This window comes from Larimichthys crocea, unplaced genomic scaffold (genome assembly GCF_000972845.2).
Source record: "Larimichthys crocea isolate SSNF unplaced genomic scaffold, L_crocea_2.0 scaffold83, whole genome shotgun sequence".
Classification (NCBI taxonomy): domain Eukaryota; kingdom Metazoa; phylum Chordata; class Actinopteri; family Sciaenidae; genus Larimichthys; species Larimichthys crocea.
The window spans coordinates 1,410,142-1,425,328 of NW_020860930.1; the positions used below are offsets into that span (position 1 = coordinate 1,410,142).

At 50.2% G+C, this 15,187-nt stretch overlaps 3 protein-coding genes across 7 annotated transcripts in view; 2 read left to right on the forward strand and 1 right to left on the reverse strand.

Moving 5' to 3' along the window:
* Window positions 1-723: 723 nt before the first annotated feature.
* Window positions 724-4,241, reverse strand: rpp30 (ribonuclease P/MRP 30 subunit). 2 transcript variants are annotated; one of them, XM_027277148.1, is made up of 12 exons: window positions 3,976-4,241; window positions 2,877-2,935; window positions 2,722-2,778; window positions 2,122-2,187; window positions 1,976-2,047; window positions 1,792-1,878; window positions 1,548-1,664; window positions 1,443-1,472; window positions 1,325-1,362; window positions 1,167-1,246; window positions 1,023-1,100; window positions 724-939 (listed from the first exon to the last, which is right to left on the reverse strand). In XM_027277148.1, exons 1-12 carry the CDS (start codon window positions 4,055-4,057, stop codon window positions 893-895), a joined length of 813 nt encoding a protein of 270 aa, XP_027132949.1. In that variant the 5' UTR covers window positions 4,058-4,241; the 3' UTR covers window positions 724-892. The 2 variants fall into 2 exon arrangements, with proteins under 2 accessions (XP_027132949.1, XP_010753024.1); XM_010754722.3 differs by having other exon boundaries at window positions 1,789-1,878; window positions 3,976-4,238.
* nudt13 (nudix (nucleoside diphosphate linked moiety X)-type motif 13) lies at window positions 4,055-7,948 on the forward strand. Of its 2 annotated transcripts, XM_010754721.3 has the most exons (9): window positions 4,055-4,189; window positions 5,907-6,016; window positions 6,103-6,245; window positions 6,320-6,427; window positions 6,528-6,634; window positions 6,745-6,870; window positions 6,983-7,094; window positions 7,172-7,326; window positions 7,433-7,948. In XM_010754721.3, exons 2-9 carry the CDS (start codon window positions 5,931-5,933, stop codon window positions 7,625-7,627), a joined length of 1,032 nt encoding a protein of 343 aa, XP_010753023.2. In that variant the 5' UTR covers window positions 4,055-4,189; window positions 5,907-5,930; the 3' UTR covers window positions 7,628-7,948. The 2 variants fall into 2 exon arrangements, with proteins under 2 accessions (XP_010753023.2, XP_019115357.1); XM_019259812.2 differs by lacking the exon at window positions 4,055-4,189 and having other exon boundaries at window positions 5,532-6,016.
* A 1,037-nt stretch (window positions 7,949-8,985) lies between these two features.
* LOC104938345 (zinc finger protein OZF) overlaps window positions 8,986-15,187 on the forward strand; it is a 10,858-nt gene continuing 4,656 nt past the window's right edge. For 2 of the 3 annotated variants that reach the window (XM_027277093.1, XM_027277094.1), the window contains exon 1: window positions 8,986-9,284. In XM_027277093.1, coding sequence (XP_027132894.1) covers window positions 9,117-9,284 — 168 coding nt within the window. In that variant the 5' untranslated portion in view covers window positions 8,986-9,116. Of the gene's footprint in view, window positions 9,285-9,624; window positions 9,779-9,879; window positions 9,939-10,015; window positions 10,140-11,229; window positions 12,467-15,187 lie in introns of all 3 variants that reach the window. The other variant, XM_027277095.1, reaches the window with a different exon arrangement.

The following is a 15,187-nucleotide window of genomic DNA, read 5'->3' on the forward strand; positions in this document are numbered from 1 at the left end:
GAAGGAGGAGGTGGTGAAGAAGGAGGAGGAGGAGGTGAAGAAGGAGGAGGAGAAAGAGGAGGTGGTGGTGAAGAAGAAGGAGGAGGTGGTGGTGAAGAAGGAGAAGGACCGTCCACAAACCGCTGCTGTATGATGTCATCATGACCTCACCACTCGAAGAACCAATCAGGAGCTCTCCTGTCATGATATTTACATTCCTGCTGACTCGCTGTTTCCTCACTCCGTCGTCATGGAGACGATGGTGGTGTGTTTAGGGACTGATGAGCGTTCATAACTTCCAGATTTTAATAAATGTCCTGCTGCCTTGAACGCACCACACGTGACAACTCAGAAGGAATGTATCAATGATTAGCCCCGCCCCTCCTCCTGACATCTGATTGGTTCACAGGTTGAGAGGTGAACTCATCAACGATGACTAATCAATAATTAACGACCTGGCTGTGATTGGTCAACCTGCAGGCCGCTCCTTGTGAGGCGTTCACTGTCTAAAGGGCTACTCCAGTTTGAAGCTCCACCCACAAAGGTGATGTCACTGCTCTCCTCTGAGCATGAGCAGAACTCACCTGTCAGATGGGCGGGCATTCCAGATTTCAAAATAAAATCATGTGAAACATTTAAAAAATTTAAATTTAACATTTAATTTGAAAATCTAAAGTCACGTGACTGAACAGATCAAAGGGACCACAGAAAGTGAATTTTCAAAATAAAAGGGATGTTTGTAGATTTTTATATTTTTTTATTAATCTCTTTTTGATGACATCATTTCCTGTTTCTACTGATTTCAAAATAAAATCCTTGACTGAAATCTGTTTTTCGAAAAACTTTTTTTTACAAACAAAGTGTGACATCACTGACTCCTCCCTCTCATGGTCCCGGCCTCATCAGCTGTCAATCACTCGGTCAGGTGAGGTCTGGCTCTCTTGGCTGCAGGAGCGTCACCTGTTCAGGTAAACACAGAGTAACAGAGTGACTGATCTTTGATCACTGATTGGTCGGTCGGTCGATGATCAAGCTGAACCCACCCTCTGTGGGCGGAGCTTCCTGCTGCTCGCTGCCACTCTTCGTAGTGTAGATGATCCCCGACGCCGTCTTCCTGGTTTCTGTGACACGAACACAGAGTCAGAGCGGGCCGGGTCGGCTGCAGGTGTTCGGTGTTCAGGTCTTACCTGCGTGGAGGACGACAGAGCGACAGGTGGTGGAGACGGCTTCTTTGGCGTCTCCGTCTGACAAACCGAACAACAAAGCTCTGAAGAACCGGGTCAGGAGAACCACCAGAACACACTGAACTATAGCACCTGTGTGATGTCACGGCGCAGAAGGATACAGGTTGGTGATGTCATAAGGTCCTCTGAGCTCTAGAGGCTGAGGACAAACAGGATTGGTCATTAGTGATGACATCACAGCAGCTGATCTGTGATTGGTTAACACAGACGAGCACTGACCTTCTCAGCGGCGCTCGACAGGATCACATTCTGAAAGACAAACAGACAGCTGTTTCAGGCTCCGCCCCCCAGGTGCAGGTCATGTGATCACAGTTGAGGACGTACCTTCCCCTTACAGCTGTCCATCAGGGAGACGGCGTTCGCGATGGTGTAGCGCCTCATGGTGGAGTCTCTGATGGCCGCAGAGTACGAGACCTCGAACACAACACCTCTGTCTACAGCCTGTGCACGCACGCACACACGCACGCACGCACACACACACACACACACACAGTCAGAGGACAGAGTTTGATTGGATGCAAGATTAGGACACGCCCCCAGACTAACGTTCAGGAAACGTTCTCACCACGTTGACCGGCGCTCTCTTGAAGAAGAACGGGAGTTTCTCTGTCACGGAGATGCTGATGATGTCGACGTCGAACATCATGCAGGCCGCCTGAGAACAGTGATGTCATCAGTGATGTCATCAGTGATGCATTCAGGTGTGTAATGATGAACAGTGTTTGTGATGCGTTCAGGTGTCAGTGTCTCACGTGGAAGAGTTTCTCGGTGGTCGGCTGTACGGCGAGCAGGTCGAAGCAGCGATACTCTGCGGCGTTCGGCCTCTGAAAACAAACACACGCTTAGAACATGCCCACTGTGTGGCGTGTCACTTCCTGTTAGAGACCTGTTGGCTTACAAAGTGACCGGAGTCTGACATCACCACGGTCAGTCTGTTCAGCACTCTGATTGGACGAGAGCGACCCTGACAGAGAGAGAAAGACAGACAGGTTAACGAGACAGACGTCATCATCGTGGTTGTTGTGGTCATGGTGGTCTTCAAGGTCGTGGTGGTCTTCGTGGTCATGGTGGTCTTCATGGTCATGGTCGTGGTGGTCTTCATGGTCATGGTCGTGGTGGTCTTTGTGGTCATGGTTGTGGTGGTCTTCGTGGTCATGGTGGTCTTCATGGTCATGGTTGTGGTGGTCTTCATGGTCATGGTCGTGGTGGTCTTCATGGTCATGGTGGTCTTCGTGGTCACGGTGGTCTTCGTGGTCATGGTTGTCATGGTCATGTGGTCGTCATGGTCGTGGTGGTCTTCGTGGTCATGGTTGTGGTGGTCTTCGTGGTCATGGTCATGTGGTCGTCATGGTCGTGGTGGTCTTCGTGGTCATGGTGGTCTTCGTGGTCATGGTTGTGGTGGTCTTCGTGGTCATCGTGGTCATGGTCATGGTGGTCTTCAAGGTCGTGGTGGACTTTGTGGTCTTGGTCATGGTGGTCTTCGTGGTTGTGGTCGTACCTGTATGATGGGGAGCTGATCGATCAGCTCATTGATCGGCGTTGGGGAGGGAATCTCCTGCAAACAGGAAGTAAACAGAATTATAAAATAAGAGCAGCTATGATTTTGTGTTTTCCTGAGTGTCCCTGAAGGCAGCACAGCAGGTGAGGACTCACCTGTTTCTTTTTAGCCATGGGTTCGAACACGTAGTTCACAGCGACCGCCGAGTAACCGACTGCAGGAGAAGAAGAACATCATGTGACTGATCACGTGACTAACTCTTATCACCTCCTGACGTCGAAGGAAAAGTGCTAGGACAGGACTCGGGTCATGTTTTACTCTTGGACCCTGTCTGCGGGTCAGAACACGTGACGTAATCAATGAGATGTAATGCCACGTGGGCCACGTTCCGTTTAGTTCTGAAACTTTAAAATTACGTTTTTCTGGCGGGAGTCTGGTGACGTCATTAACTGAGTTAATTGAGACACCATGACCCGGATGTTTAATGAGCCACTTCGTGAATGTTCTGAGCCCAAACTGACAACAGAGCAACGTGAAAAAACCCGACTCATAACAAAACTCGACAGTTTTCTGCACCGCGTACTGTCAACGTGCTGCATCGACGTGACTCACGTAACCCCGGGTGATATATAAATATATTTTATAAATATATGTAAATATTTATAATATTTATATTATATAATATATAATAGTATTTATGATAATAATTTCTCTATCTCGCTCTATCTCTTTCTACTTCTATTTCTATCTCTCTACTAGAGAATAATATATATTATATCTCTATTTCTCTCGACCTCTTCCCCCCCACCCCCATCTACTCCTGCCCTCTCCAACTCTGTTCTTATATACCTCTCCATCACTATAACGTATTCTAATATACATATATGATTTAATATCTCTTTTTCTATCACTCACTACTCTCGTCTTTCTGTCTATCACCTCATCTCAATCTCTCCGGGGGATCTACCTCTGTCTGCGGCTTTCTGTGTGACGTCAGGGACAGCAGCCTCGTGCTAACGTGACGTATTTGGTTTTTAGTGTTGCTGAACTAGTTAGATGACGTCATCGTGTCGTCATTAACATGCTAACGTCAATAACTTCGGAAGTACAGTCGCGTGGCACTTTGTAACCTGCACGTGATAGAACTTCGGGTTCGCGCGGGTTCATGGAGCCAGGACCGGAACACAGAACTCTCCGAGCCGAGGCTCGCCCGGTTCGCAGCCGGTTCCCGGTGACCTGCACGGACAGACTCACGGTGAGCGGCGGTCTCTATTAGAGCCTGGAGCCGGTTCTGGTCGGTCGTGTGGGTCAGGTTCAGGTCCATAAACACAGACATGTCGGTGCTGTGTGCGCACGTGGAGCCGAACGGCAGGAGGCGGAAGGACTGCTGCGTAACCACCACAGAAGAAGAACAACGTCTATAAGTCACGTGTTTCCGGTCAGACTCCTGAACGACACACTGAGCTGAGTGAGACACACACACACACACACACACACACACACACACACACAGACAGACAGACAGACAGACACACACACACACAGACACACAGACACACACACACACACACACTCTCTCTCACACAGACACACACACTCACACAGACACACACACAGACACACACACACAGACACACACACTCACACACAGACACACACACAGACACACACACACAGACACACACACTCACACACAGACACACTCTCACACACAGACACACACACACTCTCACACACAGACACACACACACACAGACACACACACACACTCTCTCACACAGACACACACACAGACACACTCTCACACACAGACACACACACTCACACACAGACACACACACACACACACACTCTCTCTCACACAGACACACACACAGACACACACAGACACACTCTCACACACAGACACACACAGACACACACAGACACACACTCTCACACACAGACACACACACACAGACACACACACACACACTCTCACACACAGACACACAGACACACACAGACACACACACACACTCTCACACACAGACACACACACACAGACACACTCCGTCTGCCTGTCAGCTTGTAAACATGGGGTTCGTCCTGATGGTGGCGCTACAACAAAAACAACCGTCAGCAGAACTCTGCTAGGCTAACAGTTTCCCTCTGCTTACAGTCTTTGTGCTAAGCTAGGCTAACAGTTTCCCTCTGCTTACAGTCTTTGTGCTAAGCTAGGCTAACAGTTTCCCTCTGCTTACAGTCTTTGTGCTAAGCTAGGCTAACAGTTTCCCTCTGCTTACAGTCTTTGTGCTAAGCTAGGCTAACAGTTTCCCTCTGCTTACAGTCTTTGTGCTAAGCTAGGCTAACAGTTTCCCTCTGCTTACAGTCTTTGTGCTAAGCTAGGCTAACAGTTTCCCTCTGCTTACAGTCTTTGTGCTAAGCTAGGCTAACAGTTTCCCTCTGCTTACAGTCTTTGTGCTAAGCTAGGCTAACAGTTTCCCTCTGCTTACAGTCTTTGTGCTAAGCTAGGCTAACAGTTTCCCTCTGCTTACAGTCTTTGTGCTAAGCTAGGCTAACAGTTTCCCTCTGCTTACAGTCTTTGTGCTAAGCTAGGCTAACAGTTTCCCTCTGCTTACAGTCTTTGTGCTAAGCTAGGCTAACAGTTTCCCTCTGCTTACAGTCTTTGTGCTAAGCTAGGCTAACAGTTTCCCTCTGCTTACAGTCTTTGTGCTAAGCTAGGCTAACAGTTTCCCTCTGCTTACAGTCTTTGTGCTAAGCTAGGCTAACAGTTTCCCTCTGCTTACAGTCTTTGTGCTAAGCTAGGCTAACAGTTTCCCTCTGCTTACAGTCTTTGTGCTAAGCTAGGCTAACAGTGTCTCTGCTCTGTAACAAACATCTGCAGATATATAACATATACACACATCTGTGTATATTAATTGCACACAGCCCTTTATCCCCATTCGTAGTTCTCATTTTTTTGTAAAGCATTTCTGTTTGTACGGTCACTTTGTATTTTTAATGAAGCCTTTGTTTAGAGGTGAGCAGGTCAGCTTCTGAACACAGTTATATATGAACTCCTCCGTACATATTTAAGTTTAGATTTATATCAGGTTACTCTACTTAGTCTGTTTTGTGATTCAGCGTCATGAGTTCAAAATATGAAGCCTATTTTCTGTTTCCTATCTCTCGAACCGGTCCAGACTGGTTCAGACCGGTCCAGTGTGATGGCCATGTTCAGACGTCTGAAGATCTTCGTCACTAAATTCTCTCTGATCCACCGACGCTGCTCAAGCTACGTCTCCAGGATGAGGTTCAGCAATTTATAACCTTATTGGCCGGTTGGTCGGTTGATTGATTGGTTGTTTTGTTGATTGGTTGGTTGCCTCGTCCTCTCAGATACTTGGACCGGTTGAAGGTGGACGATGAGGCATGTTCTGCGGCGCTGCAGAACTCTCACATGTTCTTGTTCCACCGTCTGTCTCCTCTCCTGCAATGCACCAAGCGAGGAACTCTGAGACCAGCAGCACTCATGAGCTCAGGTACAGAACCACAGGTACAGAACCACAGGTGGAGAACCATACCTTTAAACAGTCTTGATCATTGTGTGTTGCAGATGTTCTCTCCATCCTGGAGAGACTCGGTTCAGACAGACCCCTGCTGAAGGAGTCGGTTTTGATTGGCTGTTCTGAACAGAACCGGGCTCAGTTCTGTCTGGATGTTGGTAAGAACAGTTTGTTATGGTGATAACACTGCAGTGAGAACCTGAATGCACTGCTACTGCAGGCTCTAGGTTTCTACATTGTTCTGTTCTGGTACTGTAGGAGTCTTGGATCAGGCAGCAGTGGAGGACATTTGTGATGGAACCTTCATCGATCTGAGGAAATCCTTCTTTCTTCTGACGGGCTTAGAGGCTCCGCTTGTGGCCAAGGTACTGCTCACCTGAACGAGGTGGTCCAGTTCTGCTCACATGAACAAGGTGGTTCTGTCCTCGACCCATTCTCCTAACAGGAGCTTTCTGTCCTCCGTTGTGTCATGCAGGCTCAGGCTCTGCTGCGCTGGCATCAAACCAGCGGATTCTGCAGCGCCACAGGCCAGCCGACCCACCGGAACCAGGCAGGAAGTGAGAGAGTCTGCAGGAGCAGCGGCATCATCTACTATCCCAAGGTACCGGGTCTAAACCGGTTCTAGACTATCTTGTTCCCTTGTTGTGATCTGTGTTCTGGTCCAGTTCTGACTGGTTCTGGTCTAGTTCTGACTGGTTCTGGTCTTTCTGCAGATGTCTCCTGTGGTCATCGTCCTGGTGTCTGATGGGAAACGCTGTTTGTTGGGTCGACAGCCGTCATTCCCCCGAGGGATGTACAGCGCTCTGGCCGGGTTCTGCAATATGGGTCAGTCTCACCTGTCTCCTGTCTCACCTGTCTCTGGCCTCACCTGTCTCCAGTCTCACCTGTGGTCTGTGTTTCAGGTGAGACTCCTGAGGAGACTCTGAGTAGGGAGGTGGCGGAGGAGGTCGGTCTGGACGTCCTCAGTGTCTCCTACAGCTCCTCGCAGCACTGGCCATTCCCGCACAGCTCCTTCATGCTTGGCTTCCACGCCACCGTTAGCCCCGCCCACACTCAGGTGAGCCTCGTCATGATGATGAAGGTGTTTGTTCATTACCATGTCACGCTGTGACGGTGCGTTCACTGACCACGGTGCGTTCACTGACCCGCTCCTTGTTGTCCAGTTGAGTGTGGACCACTCGGAGCTAGAGGACGCCCGCTGGTTCAGTCTGGAGGAAGTGACATCAGCTCTACAGGTAAATTCTCCACCCCGGAGCGGCGATGCCCCTGTCATCTGGTTCCCGCCAAAACAGGCCATCGGCAACCGCCTCATCAGAGAGTGGGCAGACCGACAGCGCCGCGGCGAGGAACGAGAGTGACATGGACCGTGTATGCAAACATAACGGACAGGTGACCTGTGACCTCACCTGGGACGGTCACGTGATCAGGCAGGGACAGGTGTGCAGGAAGTCTGTCAGCAGATGGTGCTGATCGAAGCCCGAGAGTGAAATGTGAACACGTGTGACATCACCTCCTGTTGACATCATGATGATAACAGCTAGTGGACACTCACCGTCTCCATGGCAACACCATACTTCCTGTTTTTTTTTTTTAACTGAGTGGAGCTTCTGACTGGCCGAACAGACTCCTCCAGCAGCCAATCACATGTTCTGACGATTTTAATAAACGAGTTTTAAGTGTTACAGAAGGTTTGATAATAAACATCCAGGAAACGTTCAAAGAACACAACAACAACGTTAATACAAGGTGACACACAAACACACCTGACAGGTGACACACACACACACACACACCTGACAGGTGACATACACACACCTGACAGGTGACACACACACCTGACAGGTGACACCCAAACACACCTGACAGGTGACACCCAAACACACACACACACCTGACAGGTGACATACACACACCTGACAGGTGACACACACAAACACATACACCTGACAGGTGACACACAAACACACCTGACAGGTGACACACACACACCTGACAGGTGACCCTGCTGTCTGCTGGTCTGGTTCTGGGTGGAACCGTCACCTCTGGGTCTCACAGCAGAACCTTTCATGGTTCTACAGCTCACAGTGAACATCAGCTGACTTTCTATTGATGACTATTGATCAGTGACAGACTGCGCATGCTCAGTGTGTGTATTCAGCTTTAAATGTTTTTATTTAAATCTGGATTATGATTTATGAACCGAGGAGACTGACCGACCGACCGGAGCCTGTCCTGTGTGTGTGTGTATGTCTCACCTGTGCTCTGGAGTGTGTGTGTCTGTGTGTGTCTGTGTGTGTATGTCTCACCTGTGCTCCGGTGTGTGTGTGTGTGTGTGTCTCTGTGTGTGTCTGTGTGTGTATGTCTCACCTGTGCTCCGGTGTGTGTGTGTGTGTGTGTGTGTGTGTGTGTGTGTGTGTGTGTGTGTGTGTGTCGCAGTTTCTCTCTCTCTGAAATTTGGCGCTGCAGTGCGTCATATCATCGCGACACCGAGCTGTGACAAACAGATAATTTAACAAAGTTTTAATTTAATTTAATTATTTAAACAAACAAACAAACAAACAGAGAGCGGCAGAATAAATAAACATTTCCGTCTGAACTCACGGAGTCTGTCTCTGTGCTCCTGAACGCAGCACGTGTGTCATGTAAACAGAGCACCGTGCTGCGTTCAAGAGCTCCTGTGTGACCCGGAACACAAAGACACTCCTTCCCGTGTGTGTGTGTGTGTGTGTGTGTGTGTGTGTGTGTGTGTGTGTGTGTGTGTGTGTGTCAGTCAGCGGGCTGCTGTGAGGACTTCTCCCCGCTGAACGTCTCTTTATTCGGGAGTGCCGGCGGCTGTTAGCGGGCAGGATGAGCTCCTCCGCGGGCCTGCACACTCAGCTGGCCGCCGTCATGGAATCTCTGGTCCACGCTGCGGTGGCGGAGCTGAAGAAGCTGCTGGAGCTCAGCCTGGAGGTCCGGGCCGGAGAGGAGACACCTCTGCCGGCCAAACTGCAGGCCGACAGCCGGGACAAGATGGTGAGGAGGCGGGTCGGCTGGAGCCGAGTTCCCGGTGATGAAGTCCCGATAGAAAGCTCCATGTTTGAATGTTTCTGTTTAAATACACACACACACACACATACACACACACACACAAATACACACACACAGATATACACATTAAAATAACGTTCAGTCACAAACTTCAGATTCTGATTTTAAAGGAACAACGTGTGACGTATTCACTGTGTGACATCATAAGATGACCGTGTGATGTCATCACAGATGAAGCACATGACATCATGTGACCAGGTCACATGTTGTTCCTTTAAACATCAACAAAGACTCCTCCTGGATTCTGATTGGTCCGTCCCATCAGGTCATGTTCGCCTCTGTCATGGAGTCTCTGGGGAACGAGGCCCTGTGGAAGATCATCCACATCCTGGAAGAAGCCCGACTGCTGAAGCCCAGGAAGGGCCTCAAGAAGAAGAAGAAGAAGAAGAAGACCAGAGCCCGCCACAACACACAGATCGGTACGTACACAGGCCACGCCCCCGACAGTCAAACACACCAATCATGACAGAGACCACACAATGATGTCATACTAACTAACATGAAGCGTGATCTGTTACAGAGGTTGAACACTCCTACGGAATGAGACTCGAAAGCTCCGACTCACATGGTTTGACTCAGGTAAGACCCTCCTCACCTGTCCATTCATGATGCGTTCACTGACCTAACTGTGTTGTCTGTACGCTGTGTCACCGCAGACTAAACTGGAGGAGGCGGGGGAGGCAGAGGAGGCGGGGGGCAGGGAGGATGACAATCTGGTTGTTCTGGCGGTCACCGTTAAAGACGAACACGAGGACATCGACATCAGCGCCCTCGATGACAGTGAGTATGTGACCAACCTCAGATTTACCTCTGTCTCTTTCACATTAAAAGCCTCTGGCTCATGGCACAGAACCTTTTACTTCCCTGGCAGCCTTTTATTTTGAAAACATTGACAGGAAGTGTAGTTGCACTAACTGTAGGAGTCCAAGAGAGTTGAGGCCTCAGGCCAGACGCTGTCATCCACCTCCTGTGGACCGGTTGGTCACTCCCTCCTGTAGTCCACGATGACTTCCTCCGTTCTCATTCTTCAGTCGCCTGACCGGTGTGGTGTCCAGCTGGTGGGCACAGACCTTCAGGATGTGTCCAGGGAGGCCATCGGGCCTGGCCAGAATACGTGGCTTGGTCCACCGGGACATGACACAGGGTCTGACAGAGGTTCACACTTGGTGTGAATGGAGTTCTTGCTGGCAGTGCTCGGGTTGTACTGTCTGATGTTATAAGTGTGTTCAGGTGTTCCCTGAGAGACCCTTGTCTGTCTGTGCAAGGTAACGAGAAACTAGGGGGCTTGGTGCCGTGGTCCACTAACATGTACCGGACCAGGACCTGTGCTTGCCTGCCTATCTTTCACTCCTGGAGATCCTGATGTCTTTCTGTTGAGATGAGATCTGCAGCGATACAAACACTGAGCTGTACAGAACCTCTCCATGTAATCGAGCTCCATCCCTGAGTTTCCTCCCTCTGATCTGGGTCGAGTTGCGGTGGCAGCAGATTCCCAAAGCTGATGACCACAGGTGAGGGCTGGATCGTAGATACACCTGAAAATTAAGAGCGCTGCCTTCAGGCTCAGCTCACAATGGTCTGGAACTGCGTTACCAAAGTAGATCTAGTCCAGAGCTCCTAACAAGTTGCCCTTCAGGTACGGAGCCGTATGATTCAGTTTAGTAACATAACAATGTTTACTGATGAAGACTCTGAACTCCTCTTCAAAGAAGGGAGACAAACAAACATGTGACTGACAGAGACAACCCAAACACCTTCCTCTGACCCAAGGGTCTGACAGGTGATCTATGACCTGGATCATCCTCTCTGCTTATTTGTTGTTGTGAATCAAATATTTTAGTTTAATCACAGATTGTGTTTTTTCCTGCAGGAGCTGAAGCTGCTGAACCAGTGACCTATACCCTACAGCACAAGCAAGAGTACGAGGACCAGCCGCTGGACCGGCTGGACCCCGAGCAGGAGCACCAGCAGCTGGACCAGATGGACAAGGAGTACCAGCAGAAGCAGGAGCAAGACGAGCAAGAGGACCAGCAAGACCAGCAAGACCAGGAGCACCAGCAGAGGCAAGAGCAGGACCAGAAGCACCGGCTTGACCAGCAGTGGGAGCAGGAGTACCAACACCAACTGGACCAGCAACAGGTGCAGGAGCACCAGCAGCTAACCCAGCTGGACCAGCAGCTTCAGCTGCAGCAGGTTTTCCTCCTGCCAAAGTTCCTTATACTGAATCACATTGCGACGGAAACCAGCCAGCAGCGGTTCGAGTGTCCAAAGTGCGGTAAGTGTTTCTCCAAACGGAAGCAGCTCACGAGGCACGCCCTGACGCACAGAGAAGAGAAGCCGTTCGTGTGCAGCATCTGCAGCCGAGCCTTCGGTCAGAGGCAGAGTCTGAAGAGACACATGAGGACACACACCGGAGAGAAGCCGTACACCTGCGAGGTGTGTGGCCGCAGCTTCAACCTGCTGAGGAACCTGCACCGCCACGCGCACACCCACACCGGCAAGAAGGTCTTCGTCTGCGGCGTCTGTGGTAAAGGCTTCACCCGCTCTGTCGCACTCAAAACACACGAGCTCATCCACACTGGACAGAAACCTTTACAGTGCGAGCAGTGCCCCAAAACCTTCCGCCAGGCAATCAGCCTCAAGAACCACCAGATGATCCACAGCGGCGTGCGGCCATTCAGCTGCGACCTCTGTGGGAAGAGCTTCCGTCAGGCGGTGAACCTAAAGATCCACCAGAGGATCCACACCGGCGAGCGTCCGTTCAGGTGCCAGGAGTGCGGCAAGACGTTCAGCCAGCAGAGCAGCCTGATGCTACACGGCCGCACGCACTCCAAAGAGCGCCCGTTCGCCTGCAGCTCCTGCGACAAGAAGTTCAACAACGCCAACAGCCTGAAGCTGCACCTGCGCCTGCACACTGGAGAGAAGCCGTACACCTGCGAGGTCTGCGGCAAGACCTTCAACCTGCTCCAGAGCCTGCACTGTCATTCACGCATCCACACAGGCAAGCTGTTCGTCTGCGGGGTCTGCGGTAAAGGCTTCACCCGCACCATCACGCTCAAAGCTCACGAGGTCATCCACACCGGACAGAAACCCTTCAAGTGTGAGCAGTGCTCCAGAACCTTCAGGTATGCCGGGAACCTGAAGGCCCACAAGAGGATCAACTGCAGCCACTCAGCTGCAGAAAGACCTTCAACCAGAAGACGGGCAAGAGACATGTCCACGGCAGCAGAGAGCAGCACACCTGTGACAAGTGAGGGACATCCTCCAGCCAATGAAATGCCTGAGTGTGACCACACATCCATCTGATTGGACGAATTTGACTGAATGTTTGATCAATACTTGAATCTTTGAAGGGTCAGACAAGAAGTGGACCTGTGTTAACCAATCAGAGCTGAGACATGCTGAAGTGGGCGGGGCTTAAAACGGTTACCTGATTGGTCCTGACCAATCTCCAGTTTTTGTCACGTCAGTTTAAACACTACAGTACCCATGAACCTCAATGTCTGTTGCCAGGGAGACAAGGCATCAAGAGTTGTGACATCAGAGCTGTGACATCATTCATTTATTCAAATTTCAGACTTCTCAGGTGTCCACAGGTGAGGTAAACCTGCACCTTCAGCCCCTGGCAGGAAACTGTGGAGCTCTCTGATTTGATGATTCCTGCAGCAAAGCTCTCTGGGAGTTGTAGTCAATCTTGTTTTAGTTCAGCCCCACCCACTGACATACTGTGTTCTGATTGGTCAAACCAATGTCTGTTAATGTGCTCTAGTGAACTTTGATGTTTCTTTAATTTAATGAATGTTTGAAAATAAAATATACAAGCATCACAAAATAAAGTTTCAAAATAAAATTATTTTTTCAGAATAAAACATCTGGAAACACCCTAACAACCACAGCGAGAGCCTTAGCAACCAGCTGTATGCTGCTGACTGCAAGTTTAAATCTTAAGAACTTTACTTAACTCTTAATTATTGTAGAATAATCCAGGGAAACAATCTGAGTTCATGTTACAGATACACAGAACACAACACTAGAACTCTTTGAGGTATCAGAGGTTCTGCTGGATCCGTCTCAGCCGCCTGGTGACCCCATGACGGTCTGTCAGGGTGGAGGAGGTGTGTGTCAGGGAGGAGGTGTGTCAGGGTGGAGGAGGTGTCTGTCAGGGTGGAGGAGGTGTGTGCACATCTCTAACGACCTCACCTGGAGCACCAACACTTATCTGGTTAGGAAGGCACACCAGCGCCTCTCCTTCCTCAGGAGGCTGCGGAGCATTAAGAGCAGGACCACCAAATCAAATCAGATCAGGTTTTATTTGTACAGTCCAAAGTCACAAAGTCCATTTTCCTCTGAGGCTTTACAATCTGTACAGGGAGTGACACCCTCTGTCCTTAGACCCTCGGTTCCAGTGAGGAAAAACTTGCCCACAAAAACCTTTAACAGGGAAAAAAGGTGGAAGAAACCTCAGGAAGAGCCACAGAGGAGGGATCCCTCTCCCAGGACGGACAGACGTGCAATAGATGTCACGTGTACAGGACAAATCAACACAAACATATTGTACAATTACAATGACTGATAAAATGACAATGAATTACAATGACTGATAAAATGACAATGAATTACAATGACTGATAAAATGATTACAGTAGCAGATATGGCAGCAATAATGACAGTAGTAATATGCGTAGTGCACGTTGTGCAGGATCACAACAGCAGCCACGATCCACGAGACTGAGGAACAGCTTCCTCCCAGAAGCTGTGAGACTGTTGAACTCTGGAGGACCCCTGTAGCCCCTGCCCCTCATCCCCCACCTGGACCCCACCACAGATGCACAGACGATAATACCTCGCACTGCAATACTTGCACAATGTCACTACCTCAACATGGTGTTATACAGTTGCCCTTCTTCTATTTATTGTATATACTTGTTTTAAATTTAAATTGCCTTTACTTTTTATATTTTATATTTGATATCGGGCTGCTCCGGGACCAGGGGAAACCAATTTCGTTTCATCCCATGTTTTTACATGTGCTGTAATGACAATCCAAGGAATCCTTGAATCCTTGAATCAGGGTGGTGGAGGTGTGTGTCAGGGTGGAGGTGTCTGTCAGGGTGGAGAAGGTGTGTGTCAGGGTGAAGGTGTCTGTCAGGGTGGAGGTGTCTGTCAGGGTGGAGAAGGTGTGTGTCAGGGTGGTGGAGGTGTCTATCAGGGTGGAGGTGTGTGTCAGGGTGGAGGAGGTGTCTATCAGGGTGGAGAAGGTGTGTGTCAGGGAGGAGGTGTCTGTCAGGGTGGAGGTGTCTGTCAGGGTGGAGAAGGTGTGTGTCAGGGTGGTGGAGGTGTGTGTCAGGGTGGAGGAGGTGTCTATCAGGGTGGAGGTGTGTGTCAGGGAGGAGGAGGTGTCTGTCAGGGTGGAGAAGGTGTGTGTCAGGGAGGAGGTGTCTGTCAGGGTGGAGGTGTCTGTCAGGGTGGAGAAGGTTTGTGTCAGGGTGGTGGTGTGTGTCAGGGTGGAGGAGGTGTGTGTCAGGGTGGAGGTGTGTGTCAGGGTGGTGGAGGTGTCTATCAGGGTGGAGGTGTGTGTCAGGGTGGAGGAGGTGTCTATCAGGGTGGAGGAGGTGTGTGTCAGGGAGGAGGTGTCTGTCAGGGTGGAGGTGTCTGTCAGGGTGGAGAAGGTTTGTGTCAGGGTGGTGGTGTGTGTCAGGGTGGAGGAGGTGTGTGTCAGGGTGGAGGTGTGTGTCAGGGTGGTGGAGGTGTCTATCAGGGTGGAGGTGTGTGTCAGGGTGGAGGTGTGTGTCAGGGTGGAGGAGGTGTCTATCAGGGTGGAGGTGTGT

What these genes read in the sequence shown, in the direction of transcription:
- rpp30 (XM_010754722.3), bottom strand. Translation starts at nt 4,057, where the DNA reads ATGTCTGTGTTTATGGACCTGAACCTGACCCACACGACCGACCAGAAC. An exon ending in TGTCAGACTCCGGTCACTTT is followed by an intron (nt 2,048 to 2,121) that starts GTAAGCCAACAG and finishes GTTTGTTTTCAG; the next exon opens with AGGCCGAACGCCGCAGAGTA. An exon ending in CCTTATGACATCACCAACCT is followed by an intron (nt 1,247 to 1,324) that starts GTATCCTTCTGC and finishes CCGGTTCTTCAG; the next exon opens with AGCTTTGTTGTTCGGTTTGT.
- nudt13 (XM_019259812.2), top strand. Translation starts at nt 5,865, where the DNA reads ATGAAGCCTATTTTCTGTTTCCTATCTCTCGAACCGGTCCAGACTGGT. An exon ending in AGCAGCACTCATGAGCTCAG is followed by an intron (nt 6,246 to 6,319) that starts GTACAGAACCAC and finishes TGTGTGTTGCAG; the next exon opens with ATGTTCTCTCCATCCTGGAG. An exon ending in TTAGCCCCGCCCACACTCAG is followed by an intron (nt 7,327 to 7,432) that starts GTGAGCCTCGTC and finishes CTTGTTGTCCAG; the next exon opens with TTGAGTGTGGACCACTCGGA.